Source organism: Megascapheus bottae, chromosome 9, assembly GCF_031878675.1.
Source record: "Megascapheus bottae isolate mThoBot1 chromosome 9, mThoBot2.hap1, whole genome shotgun sequence".
Taxonomy (NCBI): Eukaryota; Metazoa; Chordata; class Mammalia; order Rodentia; family Geomyidae; genus Megascapheus; species Megascapheus bottae.
In genome coordinates, this window is record NC_143517.1 from 48,264,958 (window position 1) to 48,282,976 (window position 18,019).

General features: G+C 35.4%; 1 protein-coding gene across 3 annotated transcripts in view; it reads right to left on the reverse strand.

Annotated features, from left to right (window-relative positions):
* Csmd3 (CUB and Sushi multiple domains 3) overlaps nucleotides 1-18,019 on the reverse strand; it is an 842,017-nt gene that overhangs the window by 206,462 nt on the left and 617,536 nt on the right. For all 3 annotated transcript variants that reach the window (XM_090339296.1, XM_090339294.1, XM_090339297.1), the window contains 2 exons: nucleotides 10,723-10,914; nucleotides 1,731-1,869 (listed from right to left, as the gene is read on the reverse strand). In XM_090339296.1, the coding sequence (XP_090195422.1) occupies nucleotides 1,731-1,869; nucleotides 10,723-10,914 (331 nt within the window). The remainder of the gene's footprint in view (nucleotides 1-1,730; nucleotides 1,870-10,722; nucleotides 10,915-18,019) is intronic.

The window sequence follows — 18,019 nt, forward strand, 5'->3', positions numbered from 1 at the left end:
CTTTTGCAATCTTCATTAACAGAGGGAAGGTATTTTGGTATTGTTCATACTCTAAAATTCTCTACTGCCATCTCTAATCACCTGAAATAGTCACAATTGGAAATAAACGTAGTGTTTATATAAGTGTGTACATATATGTATGTATGCATGTGATCTTGGTTCCTAGCTCCTAGAACTAACATTCACACATTAGAACATGCCTGTCTTTTTCATCTTCTAAAATCTGCCTTATTTTATTTAACTTTTTGTTGTCTATTGTTAATGTCTATGCTATCATTTTTATCAGCTGCAAAAATAAGTACAACAATAATATTAATTAGTATTCTATCCTGGAATATAACTATAAATATTATGGCTAACTTGATATTACCAATTAATAATATAAACCTAAGCAGGGGTTACCCCGGTCAACCTATTGGTTACATTAGTGTTGAAGATTAAGGAAATTTCAAATTAGGAATGCATTTTGTTGCTATTACCTAGCATTCCTAATGAAATCAATTTTGTTGCTTTCACTGAGTTACTGTGGATTTGTGTAGGACAAATGCTCTGCCACTATGTTATACTCCTGTGCTCCCACCGAAGTCTTATGAGAGAGATAACACATTGGTATAGCTATTGCCTCTATTTGAGAAAACTGATTCAGCCAAATAAGTTATGTAAGGTAATAAAGATAATAGTGGCAGAGCTGAAATTAGGCTGCTCTCTTTTCCACACATAAAAAAAAATATTATCTGTTTTTGGTTGTTGCTGGTTGTTAGTTGTGAGGTGGTTAATTGGAGATTAGAGTTTCATGGATTTCCTGTCCCAGCTAGCTTTAAATGGAAATCCTCAGATCTCGCCCTCTTGAGTGGCTAGAATTAGAGCATGAACCTTCCACACCTGGCTGTCTCCTGATTTTTGTAATGCTAAGCCTACTCTGAAATTTAGACTACCAGCAAATAACTGTGCATTTTAGAACAATTCCACCATAAAGCTCTACCAGAACAAATGCTGCTGATACACAAAAGACACACATCAAGTTCTCTGTGTCAGCTTTACTTAAGGAAACCACCAAGATGATTAAATGTGAGTATTCCCAAATACAGTGGTGATAGCATTGCCATGAAAATTTACGTCTCTCAGGTTTTGGGTGTGTGGGAGAAAAATATCCAAGTCTTGACCTTTTAATCATGAAGCTTTAGGAAAATCTGATATTTTTCTTTGGAACAGTGATGAGTATCAAGGAGGAAAGGTTATGAAGAGATTAAACTTCATGAAAATCAATAAACTACTTGACCTTTCAGCATGTTTTCCCTGCTCTGGAAAACTGTGGACGATTCTCACCCATTCACCTTCAGAACTGTCGTATTGTTATGCAAGATTCTGTAAACTGTTAAGTCCCAAGTATTAGCATAGGGATTAGTAAAAAAAAAATGTCTTATACAGATATAAAATTTTGGCTAGTACAAAGGCACTCTAACCAAAATTATTATTATTATTATTATTATTATTATCATTATTATTTGCCAGTCTTGGGGCTTGAACTCAGAGTCTGGGCACTGTCCTTGGACACTTTTTGCTCAAGGCTAGTGCTCTGCCACTTGAACCACAGCACCACTCTCAGCATTTTCTGTATATGTGGTACTGAGGAACTGAGCCCAGGGCTTCGTACATGCTAGGCCAGCAGTCTACCACTAGGGCACACTCCCGACCCCATTATTTTTTATCTGTGGAAATGGCGAACTCACCTGATAAATGCCAAGGAGATCACATAGTCTGCATTGACGGTGATGGTCCAGTCACAATCCCGGCTGTGTGGATAAGGATGAGGGAAATTTGGCGAAAGAATAAAGCCCGAAGATCCGGTTAAATTGCCGCCACAGGGTGCTTTAATTTAAACAAGCAAATAAAAATCCCTTAAGAGATTAATAAAATTCATTAGCTATCAATAATTGTGCAAATATTTCTCTAAGAGGGTAAGATTTGCAGAGATGTCACTTTTATAGAACTTCAGGCTCAGATACTCCATTGTCTTCTAAGAAAACCATTAAAATATTAAAATATAATATATACAGGATCCATTGTATTTAGCTGCTTTCCTGGCTTACAAAGGGAAGATATCTGTGTGTGTGTGTGTGTGTGTGTGTGTGTGTGTGTGTGTGTGTGTGTGTGTCTAGTCATGTGGTGTGTGACAGAATATATACTTCACTGACAATCTCAAAAATTGCATATACATGCACACATTTTTTATTGTTATTCTGCCTGGTGTAAACAAAAAGCTTTGGAAGAGGTATAAACGTGCTTTCTCCATAGTTACAATAAAAATATCTGAGAAATATCTTGAGAAAAATATCTGAAAATATCTACAGAAAGGAATAGAAAGAAAGCAAAACACAAATGATAAATAGAACAACAGAACATTTACCACTTTCTGTACCTGTGGAGTTACCATTTGTGTATTTATGGAGGAAGAGAATTCAATAATAGCTAATGTGTAAAAATGAATAATGGTCTAACAATTGGGAACATTTTTACAATATTTCAAGAAAAGATATTCCAAAAGTCAAATTACCTGAATTGAACAAAATAAGTACTTACAACAAATAAAATTTCTGTCTTTTATTTGAGATGCTCAAAAAATGGCAGTGATGTTCAGACAAGGAATACTATAGGATATTATTTTGAACTATGTTAAACACAGTTATGTTCTGAAAATAATAGAGTTGCTAGCTTAAAAAATAGAGACATGAAATAGGGCCTGGTACCTCATGTCTATAATCCTAACTACTCAAAGGGCTGAGATCGGAAGTTTTGCCAATCAAAGCCAGCCCATTCCTTGAGACTTTTATCTCCATTTAAGTACCAAAATGTGAAACTGTGGATTAAATTGTAGAGCATTAACCTTGAGCTGCAAAAGCTTAGGGACAGTTCCTGAGATCAAGCCCCAATACTGACAAGTGTGTGCCTGTACACAGCATAGATACACCACACACACAAAACAATTGTACATGAATGTATGTGTTTCCTTAGTGGAAGAGTAGAAAAATGAGAAACATAAATTGACATGAACACATATGTGTGTTTGAGTGTGTGTGTGTGTGTGTGTGTGTGTGTGTGAATGAAAGGCTAAGATTCTCATTTTATCCTAATGTCTCCCATCTAGAACCAGCACATCAGCATTATATTCTTATCTGAGTTTTAAAAACAATTTCCCCAAGTAATTATTAACTTTCTTTCAAAAAGCATACATCTGTCGAAAGTCAAAACTAATTTGGAAAGAAGCTAATTTTTGTTTGTCCATCATATCCTCTCTATTCTTATCTGGGTCTGTAAAGGCAATATCATCACTATAACTTGATAATTTATGACTTAACAATTGTGTCCCTCCATTATTGTGCTGTACATGCAGCAGTGCCCCAGGAGCTCTGTAGAAGATGGTTGTCTCTACTCTACAGATAATAATCAGTTGCTCAGACATGGTTTATTTGTAATTGCTTTCTTATTAATTTAAAGATTGTGAGAAACAATTCAACATAAAGCTATCACATGTTTTCCCAGGCTTCCCTCAAATTCAAGTACCTCTTACATCTAAGCATTAAAAAAGTATCTTTTAATAAACGTAACACCCTCAATTTAGTGACATTATCTCTTTGCCTTCTGGAGAAACTTTCTCTTCTCTTTATTATTCCGTTCTAGGTATGAAACACAGTTCCTTATAACATATTTCCTTTCACATGTTTTTTAACTTAAGAAACTCTTTTACAAAGAGCTATATCCTTCTTTGTTTGGGGTAAAGCATGAGTGGTAAGAAAACACAGTTCCTCATAAAGTTTCAAGCCCTTGTTTATCTATTACAAGATGAAACATAATCTTCACAAATTCCTGCTCTTGCCTTGATGATAACTATCTTCTTGTTCCTATAGACAAAATAAAATTCTTGTTAACCATATTTTAGTTAAGCTTTCCTCTTTTCATTACAGAAAATTCATGCCAACAGACAATATTTCCTCTAATTTACACTCTAGAATTTCCATTCTAATATTCTACAATAGTAAACACTGCTTCAGCCTAACTCATGTCTTTCGTGAAATTCTACTGGTACTAGATCTTTCTCTCTAGTGAAGTATTCTACCTATAACATAATTTCTGCTTTTTATATCCACAGCTGTAAAACAATATTTTCTGAATAAAAGTCTCTTCTCACTATATTTGGATCTGTTTTAATGCACTACAACCTACGTTTCTTTCAAAGGGAAATCTAATCTCATTGTCTTTGCACCTGTACACTTTATTTTCCTACAGGCATACTAAAATATTTAACAGTACAAATCACCAAAGGGAGAAGGGAATTTAGGCGGGTGTTATGTCATATCGGAGAGAATGGTACTAACATTTTCATCATAAGAAAATATTGCCATAATATTTAGAATTATATTTTTTAAAAATTATATTTAGCAAGAAACAATAACTTCTTTTCTTATTGCTTGGAAATCCAGATGTCTTTATTTAGTCTTTTCTTGTTGTAACTTTCTCCTCTATCTTGTTCTTTCCTCCCAAATAAATAACTCTTAAGTGCAAGGTCCTATGAGGTCACTTTCTCTAAGGTGGCATTCTTACCAGCTCCCCACCATGACTCCTTAGGACAGTGAGAGTTTCTCCAGGCTCTGAGGCCATACACTGTAGCCATACCTCCTCCCCACTCTCTCCACACATATCTTTCCTCTCCATCATCAGTTCTCCCTCTGCACACTACATCTTATGTGGCCCAGTGGTTCAATTCTGCTAATAAACTCTCTTCTGCGGGAACAACCACATGGAGCTCTTCTTTCTGCAACCTTTTCCTATGGTGCTGGAACCCAGGAGGGATTAGTGTCAGGAGTTGCTGGATTCCCTATGCTTCTCTTTCCAAGGGTCATTGCATCCTCTGGCCCCATTCCTTGAACACAAACTGCTGAAGAAATACACCCCATTTCAGCACACTCATCTTTACCCTTGGTAGTCATACATTCACAAGACAGACACCTGCTTCCTGTCTATGTCTGGTGAGTGACTCATTTCTAGGGGCCCTATGTTCATTTGTCTCTTTGTCCACATGATGCCATTCCAGAAGAATCCCTATGCCTTTCTTGGCCAGTCTATTATCATTTTGAGATGCCTCAAAAAGAGAATGTGATACTCAGCTGGAGAAATCTTGGGTGAACTAGGAAACCTGTTTCTTGACTCCTCTTATTTATGACCTTCCAGACTTTGCCTTTCTACTTCCTTCCAGACTCCTTGCCTCCTCTCCATGTCCTCACCAGGTTCCCTCTAAACAACTCCATAAAGCCAAAACATCTCATTTTTATTGCAACAATTTCTGCCAACCCAATGGTAAGTGGACAGAGGATACATTCAGGCTCTCCTTGCTCCTGTCCCTCTCTGTCTTTTTCTCTAGGCAAACTTCCTCTGTTGACTGTTAATCTCTGTGATTTCCACAGGCTGACATAGGGTGGTATGGGCATAACTCTCCCAGACATTTCCTCTGGAAAGCTAACTTTACTTGTTTTGTAAATATAATAGGACCTCTCCCTCCCTTACTCTCCCAGCTCTCTCTCTATTCATTTGAGAACACCCACACTCAGGTGGGTCCCTGCTGATCTGCTCATCTATTGTCTGCTTGTCAGCTTGCTTACTTATTCAATAAAGCTATACCAAGTGTCCTTACTATTGTGACTTGTCCACAAATTATCCATCTTGGCCACGAGGTTGGTTTTCAGGCAACCTTCCAACGCCCACGCAACTTACTCTTCCTTCCAATCTCTGCACATTCAAGTCAACGTATTTCAGGAAATTCAGGATATTTCCTGAAATTATTTGCTTTTAGGCTTTAATTGAAACTACGTAATAGGCTCCACAGGCTCAAAGGAAGAAAAAAAAAGTGCTTGCTGTTCTCAGTAACCAAGTCTTAACTGACTCAGCAGGCTTAAAAACCTGGGACATTTTAAACTCAAACAACAAAGAAATTCATAGGATTTGGGTCCTGACAACTGTGTCTAAAGGTTATTACCTCACATCAATTGATTATTATTAAGTTTCACTTGGAATTACAAAGGGTCTCTCTCAGCATTGACTCTCATTTGATCTTTCAATCCTTTCCCACCCCCAAACATAGGACATGCTATTCCACAAAGAGCAAAAATGGCAAATGGGACATTATCCCAGAAAGGAGCAGATACTCCCAGGATAAAGTTTGCTCTGGTAATCATCCAGAAGCAGCTGGAAAAACTGCAGATAAGAGGATATCATATTCTAAATGGAGTCAGTTTGTGGTTGCCATTTCAAAATTAGCCTGAGTCCAAAGTTCAAAAGAGATTAGTTCATAAGTATGTCTATCTAATATTTATATTTGTCTAACTTTTAGCCGGGTAGGGAGTCTTGGACTCAGGATAGTTTGCCTTGGCACCTTCCTTCTTGTGTTTCCCATCCATACTGTGTAGTCCAAACATCCACCCAGTTACAAAAAAATGATCAAGGCATCCCATCAGTCCTTAACCACTCCAATCCAGCCCAGCTTCTCACTGCTTATTCTTAGCCAGTACACCATGCTCTTCTCTTCCCAGTCACCAGATGTTAATTGATCAGGTATAGTTAGGGACATGATTTACCAACTCCAGGAATGCTGGAAAGCAGAAAATAGGAACTAGCCAAGTCATCTCATTTTTTATTTCTTCCATGAATGAGTGGCTGCCCTTCCTTCTAATATTTGTGTGCTAATGTTTTCCTTTTCTAATATTGTTCAAACCCTACCTTGTCAGATTTCATCCTAAGATATATACATTCATCCATCACCAAGGAACCATTACTGCTGCTTTCTCTCAGACCAGAAAATATCTCGACCTTCTATCCTAATGTCAATGCCCTTTGCCAGCAGGATGTAGCTAGGGAAGATCAGTGCACCTTTATAACTATCAAAGGGTAGGTATGTATATTTTTTGGCCTGCCAGAGAAAGATAACCCCCTTCCTTTTGTTTTCTCTCTTGGCAGGTCAGCATGTGACCATCCCTAGAGGTTCCCAGGTAGTACCTGTAACCCAGGCAACTGCAACACCTGAAGGAAATGAGAGGTTATTTATCCTCCCATCCTCTGAGGTGACTTCCTCCATCTACCCAGGCCACACCTTCTTTAGACAGTGAGAGGTTCCCCAGACTCTGAGGTCACTTCCACATCCTTTACATGCATCCCTCCTCCTGGCCCTCTCCATATTTATTCTTCTCTTCATCTATCTGTTAAGTTCTCCCTTTGCACACTACTTCTGTGGACCCGAAGTTCGATCTAGTAAACTCTTTTCTGCCTGAATAAGCATATGGAAGTCTCCTTTCTCCAACCCTTACAGTTAATTGGAGATAAGAGTTTCTTGGACTTTTCTTCCATGGCTAGCTTTAAATCACAATCCCCAGATCACCCCTGTAAGTAGGATTACAGGTTGTGAGAAACCGGAGTCCTATCGGTTTTACAGATTTTCTACTAGCAAAATTAATCATTATTATTTTTTGAGATTCTATGTACATATTTATACATATAAATGTATGTTTTTATCACCAAAATAAAGGAATGTTTGTGATATATAAACAACCATATCTATCTATCTGTAATAATTATACAGCATGGATTTATATCAACTTGTGGAGTAGTGACATTAATGGTTGCAGATATAATTTTCTGGGAGGCAGTTTCGAAAGCATCATCAACAGATAACTATCTTACAATCTTCTTAATTTTTTCTCCCAGTTTAGTTTTGTTTATTTCTATTGTCTTTCTCATCAGTCCCACCTATAATAAAGTCTTTGTTATTTATCTTCTTATTGAATGTTGCTACTTTCCCTCTGGCAATGTCAAAATAATCTTCACACTGTCAATTTTGTTGGAATGGATTCTATTATCTCTCTGTAGATGACTTCCTTCTGTTTGGGACTTGTTCTCAGGCTGACAGCTTCTACATGTAAGCAAAATGCTTTATGCTCTTGGATCTGAGACATAGACTTATAGAGTTTCTAAAAAGTTCAGGGTTTAATCTTTAGCATAATATTTCCAGTCATGCAGTTGTTTCTTATCTGTTTTAGAGGTCAAACTTTCTGCAGCCTTAGCAATTTTTCAGATATTTTTTTAAAGTTATTTTCTTTCTCAGATAGGCTCTAATACGTATCTCCTCCTGAAGCTATCTTTCCTTTCCTAAAAAATAATACACAGTAACATAATCCATACAGAAACTTTAAAACTTACACTATTTAAGGAAGATTTAGCACTTTACTTTTTTCTCTTAGAATTAGGACCTGCTGATCACTACTACACTGTTTGTGGGAGTGCAAACTCGCTCAACCACTATGGAAAGCAGTGTGGCAGTTCCTCAAAACACTAAACATAGAGCTCCCCTACGACCCAGCAATTCCACTACTGGCATTTACCCAATTGTCCAGAAACAAGGACATACTAAATCCACTAGCACAATAATGTTCATTGTAGCACTATTTACCATAGCAAAGATATGGAACCAACCCAGATGCCCGTCAGTTGATGAATGGATCAACTACATGTGGTATTTGTACACAGTGGATTTCTATGCTGCTGTCAGAAAGAATGACATCACCTCATTTGAAGGAAATGGAAAGACTTAGCCAAAATCACATTAAGTGAAGTTAGCCAGACTCAAAGGAACATAGGGTCAATGGTTTCCCTCATTTGTCATAATCAGTAGAAACCTTGGGCTCTCCTAGAAGAGATTTACAATAGAACAAAACCTAAATACATAAGGCCATATAGAATAATGCTAAATTAAAGGACCTCCAGGATATAGAAACAAAACCCATACAATGAGTGATTGTTGTCCTTAATGTACTTTTATCTCTCATCTCTTTTGCTGTCCCTTGGTTATCTCATATTGTTACAGTATTTTACCTTGTTATCTGATACATTGTATATATGTTTATTTGGTTGTTTGAAGTAGGATGGGGGGAGAAACAAGATGAGGAGGGGTGGAGGTCGGGGAGGCAAATGGGGACTAAGACATGAGAAAGGATATCAGTGTTTTGAAGTAATGCACTCTCTATCTGGTGAATATAATGTAACCCTTCTATTAATTGCAATAAAAAATATATGAAAAAAGTAGTTACTAATGTACCTGTCACCTAGATAAAGATGTGGCTGATAAAGGAAACAAAGGAATTAGGACCTGCTATTTGAAGAATATTATTGTCTAGAAATGAAATTTTAGAATAACCTATCTCAAAATAATCTTTTGTACCTAAAGTTTAGTGTTTTCTGTAATTTTCTTATACCTGTTCAATGTTTTAGACTTATCCATAAAGTAATTAACAAATTCTAGCTCTTCTAATTATTCAATAGTGATATTCACGGATAAGAATCAAAATAAACAGGAATCTCTATATCAATTCTGTGATAGTCTACTATTCTTCCTTCACAAAATGATCCTGTCTTTGAAATACAGCCAGATTTCAGACAATTAGAATATGAAACTTATACTTAAATTGAATATATTGTAAATTAACACATTAAAACTTTGATTCAAATATATTTAAAAACTTTCAAGTGTGAGCATTGGGTCCTGAAATAGGGTCCAGGAACTTATGTACATAAACCAAAAAAAAAAAAGGAGGAAAACTATGGAACCTTAGAAGCTTATGGTAAAATAGACAGTGTGTGTAAATAATTAAAAAGTTAAATAAATATTTCCTTTTGTATCAGATTTCCTCACTTCCATTCCACAAGTAGAATATTCCTCTATCTCTGAGTCAGTTGTGAAATTTATTTGCATCTTAATTTCCTAGAGTTTCTAGAGTCAGAGAGTTAGTAGTATAAATCAGGCTGCTGTTAAATCATCAAAAACAAAAACAAAGTATACAACAAACAAAAAATCCATGTGCGAGTGATTGCATATAGAGATTCCTTTCTTGATTACTAGTTTATTAAACATGACATTTGAAATATGATATAAATATGATGTTAATGGAATCTTTTAATAAAAAATAACGGATGCTATTTTGTAAAACAGTATTAACTGGAAAGGCAATGTTTAGAAAATAAGAGTCATCTATACTGATAAAATTTCCTTCTTAGAAGAATTACCATAGGTAAGATCAATGTAGCAATTTTAAAATATGTGATCAGAGTCAGTTTTGAAAACAATGTAAAACTACACTCAATGTAGTAAATAAGGAAGAGCAAATCAAAAGAAATGATTCATGGCATTTCTTTTTTTCTTTCTTTCTTTCATTCTTTTTGTTTTTTTGGGGGGGGGCGGGGTAATGGGGCTTGAAATTGGCCTGGGCGCTCTCCCTGAGCTCTTCAGCTCAAAGCTACTGCCCTACCCTTGAGCCAAGCTCCACTTCCTGTTTTCTAGAGGTTAATTGGACAGAAGAGTCTCAGATCCTGGGCTTTGAACCTTGATTCTCAGATCTCAGTCTCCTGAGTAGCTAGGATTACAGGCCTGAGCCATCATGCCTGGCTCATGGCATTTCTTGTAACATACAGGAAACATAGAGAAATTAATGAAACTGTGGGCCCTTATTATCATAGAAAAAATAAGGATAATTTATAATTTTCTACATTGTTTGGATGCTAGTCCTCCTGTGAAATCTTCCATAAGCATATATAATCTATTCTAAACCTTGGTTCTTTACCACATCAATGCAATTTTTAACCATTATTTTACACGTATGTAAGATTTTAATTATTCTTTAATCATACCTATACAGACTGGTGGGCTGGGCTGCCAGAAGTATCGATTTTCTACCTGAATGCAGGTTATTCTTTCCTGTCCTTGGAGCTCATATCCCGGGTCACACTGAAAAACAACAGTGTCCCCAGGTTCTCGTCCATCTCCATTTCGAGTCCCGTTCATGGGAATCCCAGGGTCACGACATGCAGTAGCAACAGAGCCTAACAAAAGACAGAAACAGAACTTTCAGGTTGGAAATAACCAAATCATTTTCAATGCTCTAAATCCTAGAGTAGTGTAATGTTCAAATATTAGATCCTTTCTCCTATCTTATGTGTCTTTAGAAAATAATTAAAAATGTGTGGTCAATTTAAAAATGCCTGAACAATAAACACTTTTCTATGTTGAATAATTTATTTTTGAGAAGTGGCACAGCATTTTAGTAACTAAATATTTAATGTCCTCCAAGTTATTGCATATTCCAAGAACAATACTTTGAAGAGATTGGAAAGGAAACTGTGTACTAGGAAAAGAAACTTACATGAGGGATCACTTGTACTGAATGTCTCTTAAAAAGAAACTCTCCAAACTCAAATTGTTAACAAAAAGGAAGCAGAAAAGTAACAATGTAATCAAAAGAGCCAAAGTCGGGAGACTTACATGGAAAGAGGTTTAACAATAGTAATAGTTATGTAAATATAAAGTATTTCCAGGCATTTGTGGTACACACCTGTAATCCTAGATATTCAGCAAGATTAGCATTGAGGATTGCTGTCTGACCCTTATCTCCAAGTGACTACCACAAAAGCAGAAGTGGTGCTATGGTTCCAGTGGCAGAACAATAGCCTTGGGCATAAGAACAACACCTAGGCCCTGAGTTCAAGCTCTACTACCACCACCAACAAAAATCAAAATATTACCACATAAATATCAGATATGTTTTTATTTTCTATATGTAAGAACATTAAATTATGTGGGAAAAAAAACCTCTTCCATTTTTGGTAGGAAAAAAAAAACTGGGAAAAAAAAAACCTAGGAAAATGGGCCAGCACAGTGGCTCAGGCCTGTAATACTAGCCACTCAGGAGAGGCTGAGATCTGATCGAGGTTCAAAGCCAGCCAAGGCACTAAAGTCCTTAAGACTCTTAGCTCCAATTAACCATAGGAAAATCAGAAGTGGCACTGTTCCTCAAAGGGTAGGGCCATAGCATTGAGCTGAAGTGCTCAGGGACAGTGCTCAGGCCCCAGGGGGAGGACTTTGAGCTGAAGAGCTCAGGCCCAGAGTTCAAGCCCCACTACCAAAAAAAGAACAACTAGGAAAATGGGCCAATTCTCTACGACACAGAAACTTCCCCCTTGGAAATTTATCCCACCAAAAATGATCAAATTTGCATCATGAAATGATATTCCAAAATAAAGCAAAATGATCCACATCTGAAATTTAAATGAATGTCAAGAAAATTGTGCTACATTTGTAATAATTAAGTACACATCTAGGATTCTCCTAGCAGAAAACCACAATAGCTCAAAAGGTATGTATATAAGATCATACAGAATGAGAATAAACAAAATGAATTCTAAGATATAGAAACAAGAGGTTTATCTGTGTGATTTTTGTCCTTAATGTACTACATGAAGTTAAATCTTTTCTCTTTAATGGACCTGACTTTGTGGTTATATTGTATACACATTTATTTATGCATTTGAAATAGAGAAAGGAAGGGGGAAAACAATATGATCAGGAGAGTTTTGGGGGAAAGACAATGGGACAAAAACATGAGAAGAAAGTATCAATTTTTGAAAAGTAATTCATCCATTATCTGATGAATATAACTGTAATCCCAACAATAAAATACAATAAAAATAAAAAAGAAAGAAAATTACACTATCTGAAAAAATATTTTCAGAAAACTATTTGATTTGATTATGTAATATTCTTTTTTATTTAATTTTATTCTCAGGTTGATGAACTGAGGGGTTACAGTTACATATGTAAGGTAGTGAGTACATTTCTTGGTGAACATTGTTTACTCCTCTCACAATAAAAATAAAATAAAAACTAAAAAAAAATCTTGAGAACAATTCTTGGTATAGAAAAAAAGTATTAATGAAATGTAATAAAAAATAAATCATGTTGTGAGTTACATCTATGTCAGTTTTTAGGTTGTGATATTATACTATAACCCTTGCATTGAAGAAAACTGGACAGATTTCTTAAAACCACATGAACATACAATTATTTAAGAAAAAGAGTTAAAAATCACTAGAAAAGAAGAAAGTAGTATGAAATTACAAGGAAATATCCATTTATGTGCATACATAATGTAAATGCAATATTTGATATTTATTTTCAGTTTTGCAAATTAAGGAAATACAATATCAATTTTAAATTTCAGACAAAGACGATCTTAAAATATTTATTTGATCCACTTTATAAGTGCAGGGTTCAACACTTCTCCCAATTATGTTTCAATATTTAGCATACTAGAGGAATGACCTAAGTTGCTAGATTATAAGCACATAAACAATGTTATTAATTACATATAGGTTAGGTATTGTACCAGGTGCAGGGACTACAATGAAATGAATTAACATAAATAGAACTGAACAAACTTAACAAGTAGATACATAAGTGGTTTGGGTTGATTGATAAATGAAAAATCAATAGACATAGTTATGTATTAATAATATCTTAACCCATTTGGTCATCAATCAAGCTTGTTGCCACTTATTGATCTAATACACATATATAACAAAGACATCATCGGGCAATATGAAGGACAGTGCACAGGCCCTGAGTTCAAGCCCCAAGAAGACTGGCAAAAAAAGTCTTTTTTAAAAAATTCAGTTTGGGGCCGGGAGTTTGGCCTAGTGGTTAAAGTGCTTGCCTAGCATGCATGAAGACCCGGGTTCGATTCCTCGGTACCACATACATAGAAAAAAGCCGGAAGTGGTGCTGAGGCTGAAGTGGTAGAGCTCTAGCCTTGAGAAAATCCAAGGACAGTGCTCAGGCCTTGAGCTCAAGCCCAGGACTAGCCAATAAATAAATAAATAAATAAAACAAAAATAAATAAATAAATAAATAAATAAATAAATAAATAATTCAGTTTGGGCTCTACTAGCAGAGATCTGCAATAGAGCAAAATCTTGATACATAAGGCCATATAATGTGAAGCTAATTGAAAGGACCTCCAGGATATTGAAACAAAAGCCATATAATGAATGATTGTTGTCCTTAATGTACTATGTTGTCTCTCATCTCCTTTGCTATCCCTTGGTTATCTCATATTGGTATAGTATCTCACTTTGTTATCTGATATATTGAATTTATTTGTATTTGGATATTTGAAATTTGATAGGGAAGGGGGGAAAACCAAGACGGGTGGGGGGTGTGGGGGGGGGGAGGGAAATGGGTACCAAGACATGTGAAAGGGTATCAATGTATGTGAATTAATGCCCCTTCTATCTGGCAAATATCATGTAACCCTTTTACTAATTACAATTAAAAAATTCAGTTCAAAGATTATACTTTCAGGGATCATTTCTATAATATGTTAAAAAAAATTCAGTTCATAGCACAATGGATAGCACATTGGACTTCTAAAAATTTGTAGGGGTAATGTATACAGGGGTTACAGTTACATTCACCAGGAATTAGGTGCATTATTTCTCACATATTGACATCCCTTCTAATGTTTTTTTGTTCCCATTTCATTCCTTGCACCCCCTCTCAATCATCTTGTTTTCCCCCATTCCCTTTCCTATTTCAAATAAACAAATAAACATATGTATATAATATAACAGACAACAAAGTCAGATACAGTAACAATATGAGATTAATAAAAGGGCAAAAAAGAGAAGAGAAATAACATAGTATATTAAGAACAACAACCACACAAGAAAAAGCTCTTGTTTCCATATCCTAGAGATCCTTTCATTTAGTCTCAACCCATATGATCTTATGTACCTAGGTTTTGAGCTATTGTAATCCTCTGCTAGGAGAGAAAAAATGTTCTAACATTTATTGTATGGAAATTAAGAGAACATTAACAGGAAACCATTAATAATAATAATAAATAATAGTGACATGATGTTAATCTGATACTACATGAATACATCAAGATCAGATGGTCACATGGATACAGATTTACTTTTAAGGGACCAATTTATTTATTTTTTATTTTTTTCATATATTTTTATTGTAATTAATAGAGAGGTTACATGATATTTGCCAGATAGAAGATGCATTAATTCACATACATTGATATCCTTTCACATTTCTTGGTCCCCATTTCCTTCCCCCACCCCCACCCCTCATCTTGTTTTCCCCCTTTCCCTATTCAATTTCAAATAACCAAATACAAATATATCCAATATATCAGATAACAAAGTAAGATACAGTAACAATATGAGATAATCAAGGGATAGCAAAAGAGATGAGAGATAACATAGGACATTAAGGACAACAATCATTCATTATATGGCTTTTGTTTCTATATCCTAGAGGTCCTTTCATTTAGTGTCATACTATATGGCCTTATGTATCTAGGTTTTGCTCTATTGCAAATCTCTGCTAGGAGAGCCCAAGGTTTCTACTGATTATGACAAATGAGGGAAACGATTGAGCCTAAGTTCTTAAGGGACCAATTTAAACAGCATCTTTAGGGCTGCAAAATGTATATTTTAAATAAATAAATGAAGCAAATATGGTTGGTGTTCTAGCTGTTATTCTTTTTTGTTTGTTTGTTTGTTTTTGGTGGGTCATGAGTCTTGAACACAGCCTGGGCACTCGGCCTGGGCACTGTCCCTGGGCACTATCCCTGTCAGCTCAAGGCTACAGCCCTACCTCTGTCCTGGGCCTGGGTAGTCTTATCACCGTTCCCCTGGAGTCATAGTCCAACTCCCCATTTTCTAGTAGATAATTGGAGATAAGAGTCTTACTGACTTTAGTGCTCAGGCTGGCTTTGAACTGCAGTCCTCAGATCTCAGCCTCCTGAGTAGCTGGGATTACAGGTATGATCTACCACCTAGCCTGGCTTCTAGCTGCTATACTTGAAGAAAGTTTTTCAACTGATTAATCTTCTTCTGATAAGGCAACTTTCCTGAGCAATTGCCTAAGACTTTATCCGTCTAATTCCTTCCATTTTCATAGCAACCCTAGGAACCAAATGCCTCTGTCATACTCATGTTGGATACAAGTTCAGGGGGATCAAGGAACTACTTTGATTTTTACAATAACTGGAGTGCAGAACCTATATTGAAACCCCAGCCATTAGTGTTCTGAATCTAAAGAACTGAATGGTACATCACATTGTTTTCTATTTCTCATTGTCCTAGAGACAAAAATTCTCCTTTGAAGGGATAATGAAATAAAATAACTGGGTTTTGATGGCTCATGCCTGTATTCTTAGCTACTCAGGAGGCTGAGATCTTACGATCACAGTTCAAAGCCAGCCCAGGAATGAAAGTCTGTGAGACTCTTATCTCTAATTAATCACCAGAAATTGGAAATAAATGTGCTATAGTTTGAGTGGTAGAGCACCGGCCTTGAGCTGAAGAGCTCAGGGAAAACTACTAGGCCAGCGTTCAAGCCCATGACCAACAAAAGAAAAAAAAAAAAGAATGAAATAAAATAAGCTTCGTAAGGTAATGCTAGAAGGTAGAACTGATAGCCATAAATAGAAAATTTACAGTTGGCAGAAATTCCAATATACGTTATTTAATGCTCACTTGTTCATTCTTTCTTTTTATTATTGAACTCAGGGCTGAACACAACCCCAGTCCTGCCATCAATTGCTTTTGTTAAGATCTGTTTTTTATTATTAACATTGCAACTGAATCCATATTAAAGACTCTCAAAGGAAAGAGGATAAGAGCATTGTCTTAGTTTTTAAGCACTGTGATTTATAAGATCTAGGCAGTTAAATTTTCCCTCTCTGTATATGAAGTTTCTCACAAAGTATCCATTTGGTAAACCTAATTATAAAGTTTTCTGTTCCTCCAAAACTGAAACTGACTTTGGGTTCGATTTACAATAGATGAGTAAAGAATATGTTCTTTATCTGCTACTTATGTTTTGAAACTTATTAGAAATTAGAAAGAAATTATGTAATTGGAAAATATGCAATGGAGTTTTATACCAAAAGGGAACCACAAGTCACATGAAATATTTCTGAGGTTGTTCAGGTTTTTTTTAAGGCTCCTTACTGAATGTTCCATTCAGAAAATTGTTAAGTTTATGATGAAAATTTTCCAAAATAAGATTTGAGTTTCAGGTGTAGCTCACATGGCTTTGATTTGTCATTACAGCAAGAAAATAGAAACTCAACAGCAAAATGAAAGTATATTCATAAGACTATTTCAGAAATGCTGAAATGTAAGCAGTCACATCATCATATCTTAGCTGAGCATGAAAAATAAGATTTTGTTCTCATATTTCCTGCTTTTAATGATCTAAATGGAAGAAATAACTAAAATGTTTTTCATATGACAGTGAATACATGAATGAGAGAATGTTTACCTTTGGATTCTGATGATTGAAAGGAAAGGTGGTAAATCCCCACAATTCCTTTTTTTTTCTCAATTAATCAACAAATTAGAAGTAAAATTTTAAAGCACACAGAGAATGATGGAGTTTAATGAAAGAGTATAAGACTTTTATTTTTATATCAGAATTGCTAAAGTTCCAAAACCAATTACTTACATACATAAAGAAACAATTACTTGCTGTGAATACTATTATCTTGTTTCCTTTACTTATTCAATTTGCCTTCCATTCGGATTATCCTGTGTTTGTGGGCAGACAGAATTATAATGATTTTAACATCAATCATTTTTCCCTCTAATTATGAACAGAACTATTTAAGGAACTGTGCATTATCTCCTTGGGAATTAAGAACAAGATAATGTCATATGATTAGAATGGTTAAAATAATGATATAATATTATAATTTTATTTAAGATTTGGACACATAAAGTCCATGATTGCTTTTTATTATTTATTACTTTTCAAACTTTTTCAGAAACTATATATGTCAATATTTAATTTCATTTTCTTTTTGTTGTTATAATCATTTTTCAGTAGAAGTGTAATGCATGTTGTATTCTAGCCTGGCATAATGTATTGGCTATTTATATAGAGTAAGGTAATTTGGCAATTAAGTATTATATTCATTATTTGAAACAATTTTTTAATCCCATACAAGAAAGCAGTAAAGCCAGATATGGTGGATCACACCTGTAATTCTTGCCACTTAGAAGGCTGAGACCTGAGGACTGTGGTTTAAAGACAGCTCAGGCACTACAAAAGCCTTGAGACTCATCTTCA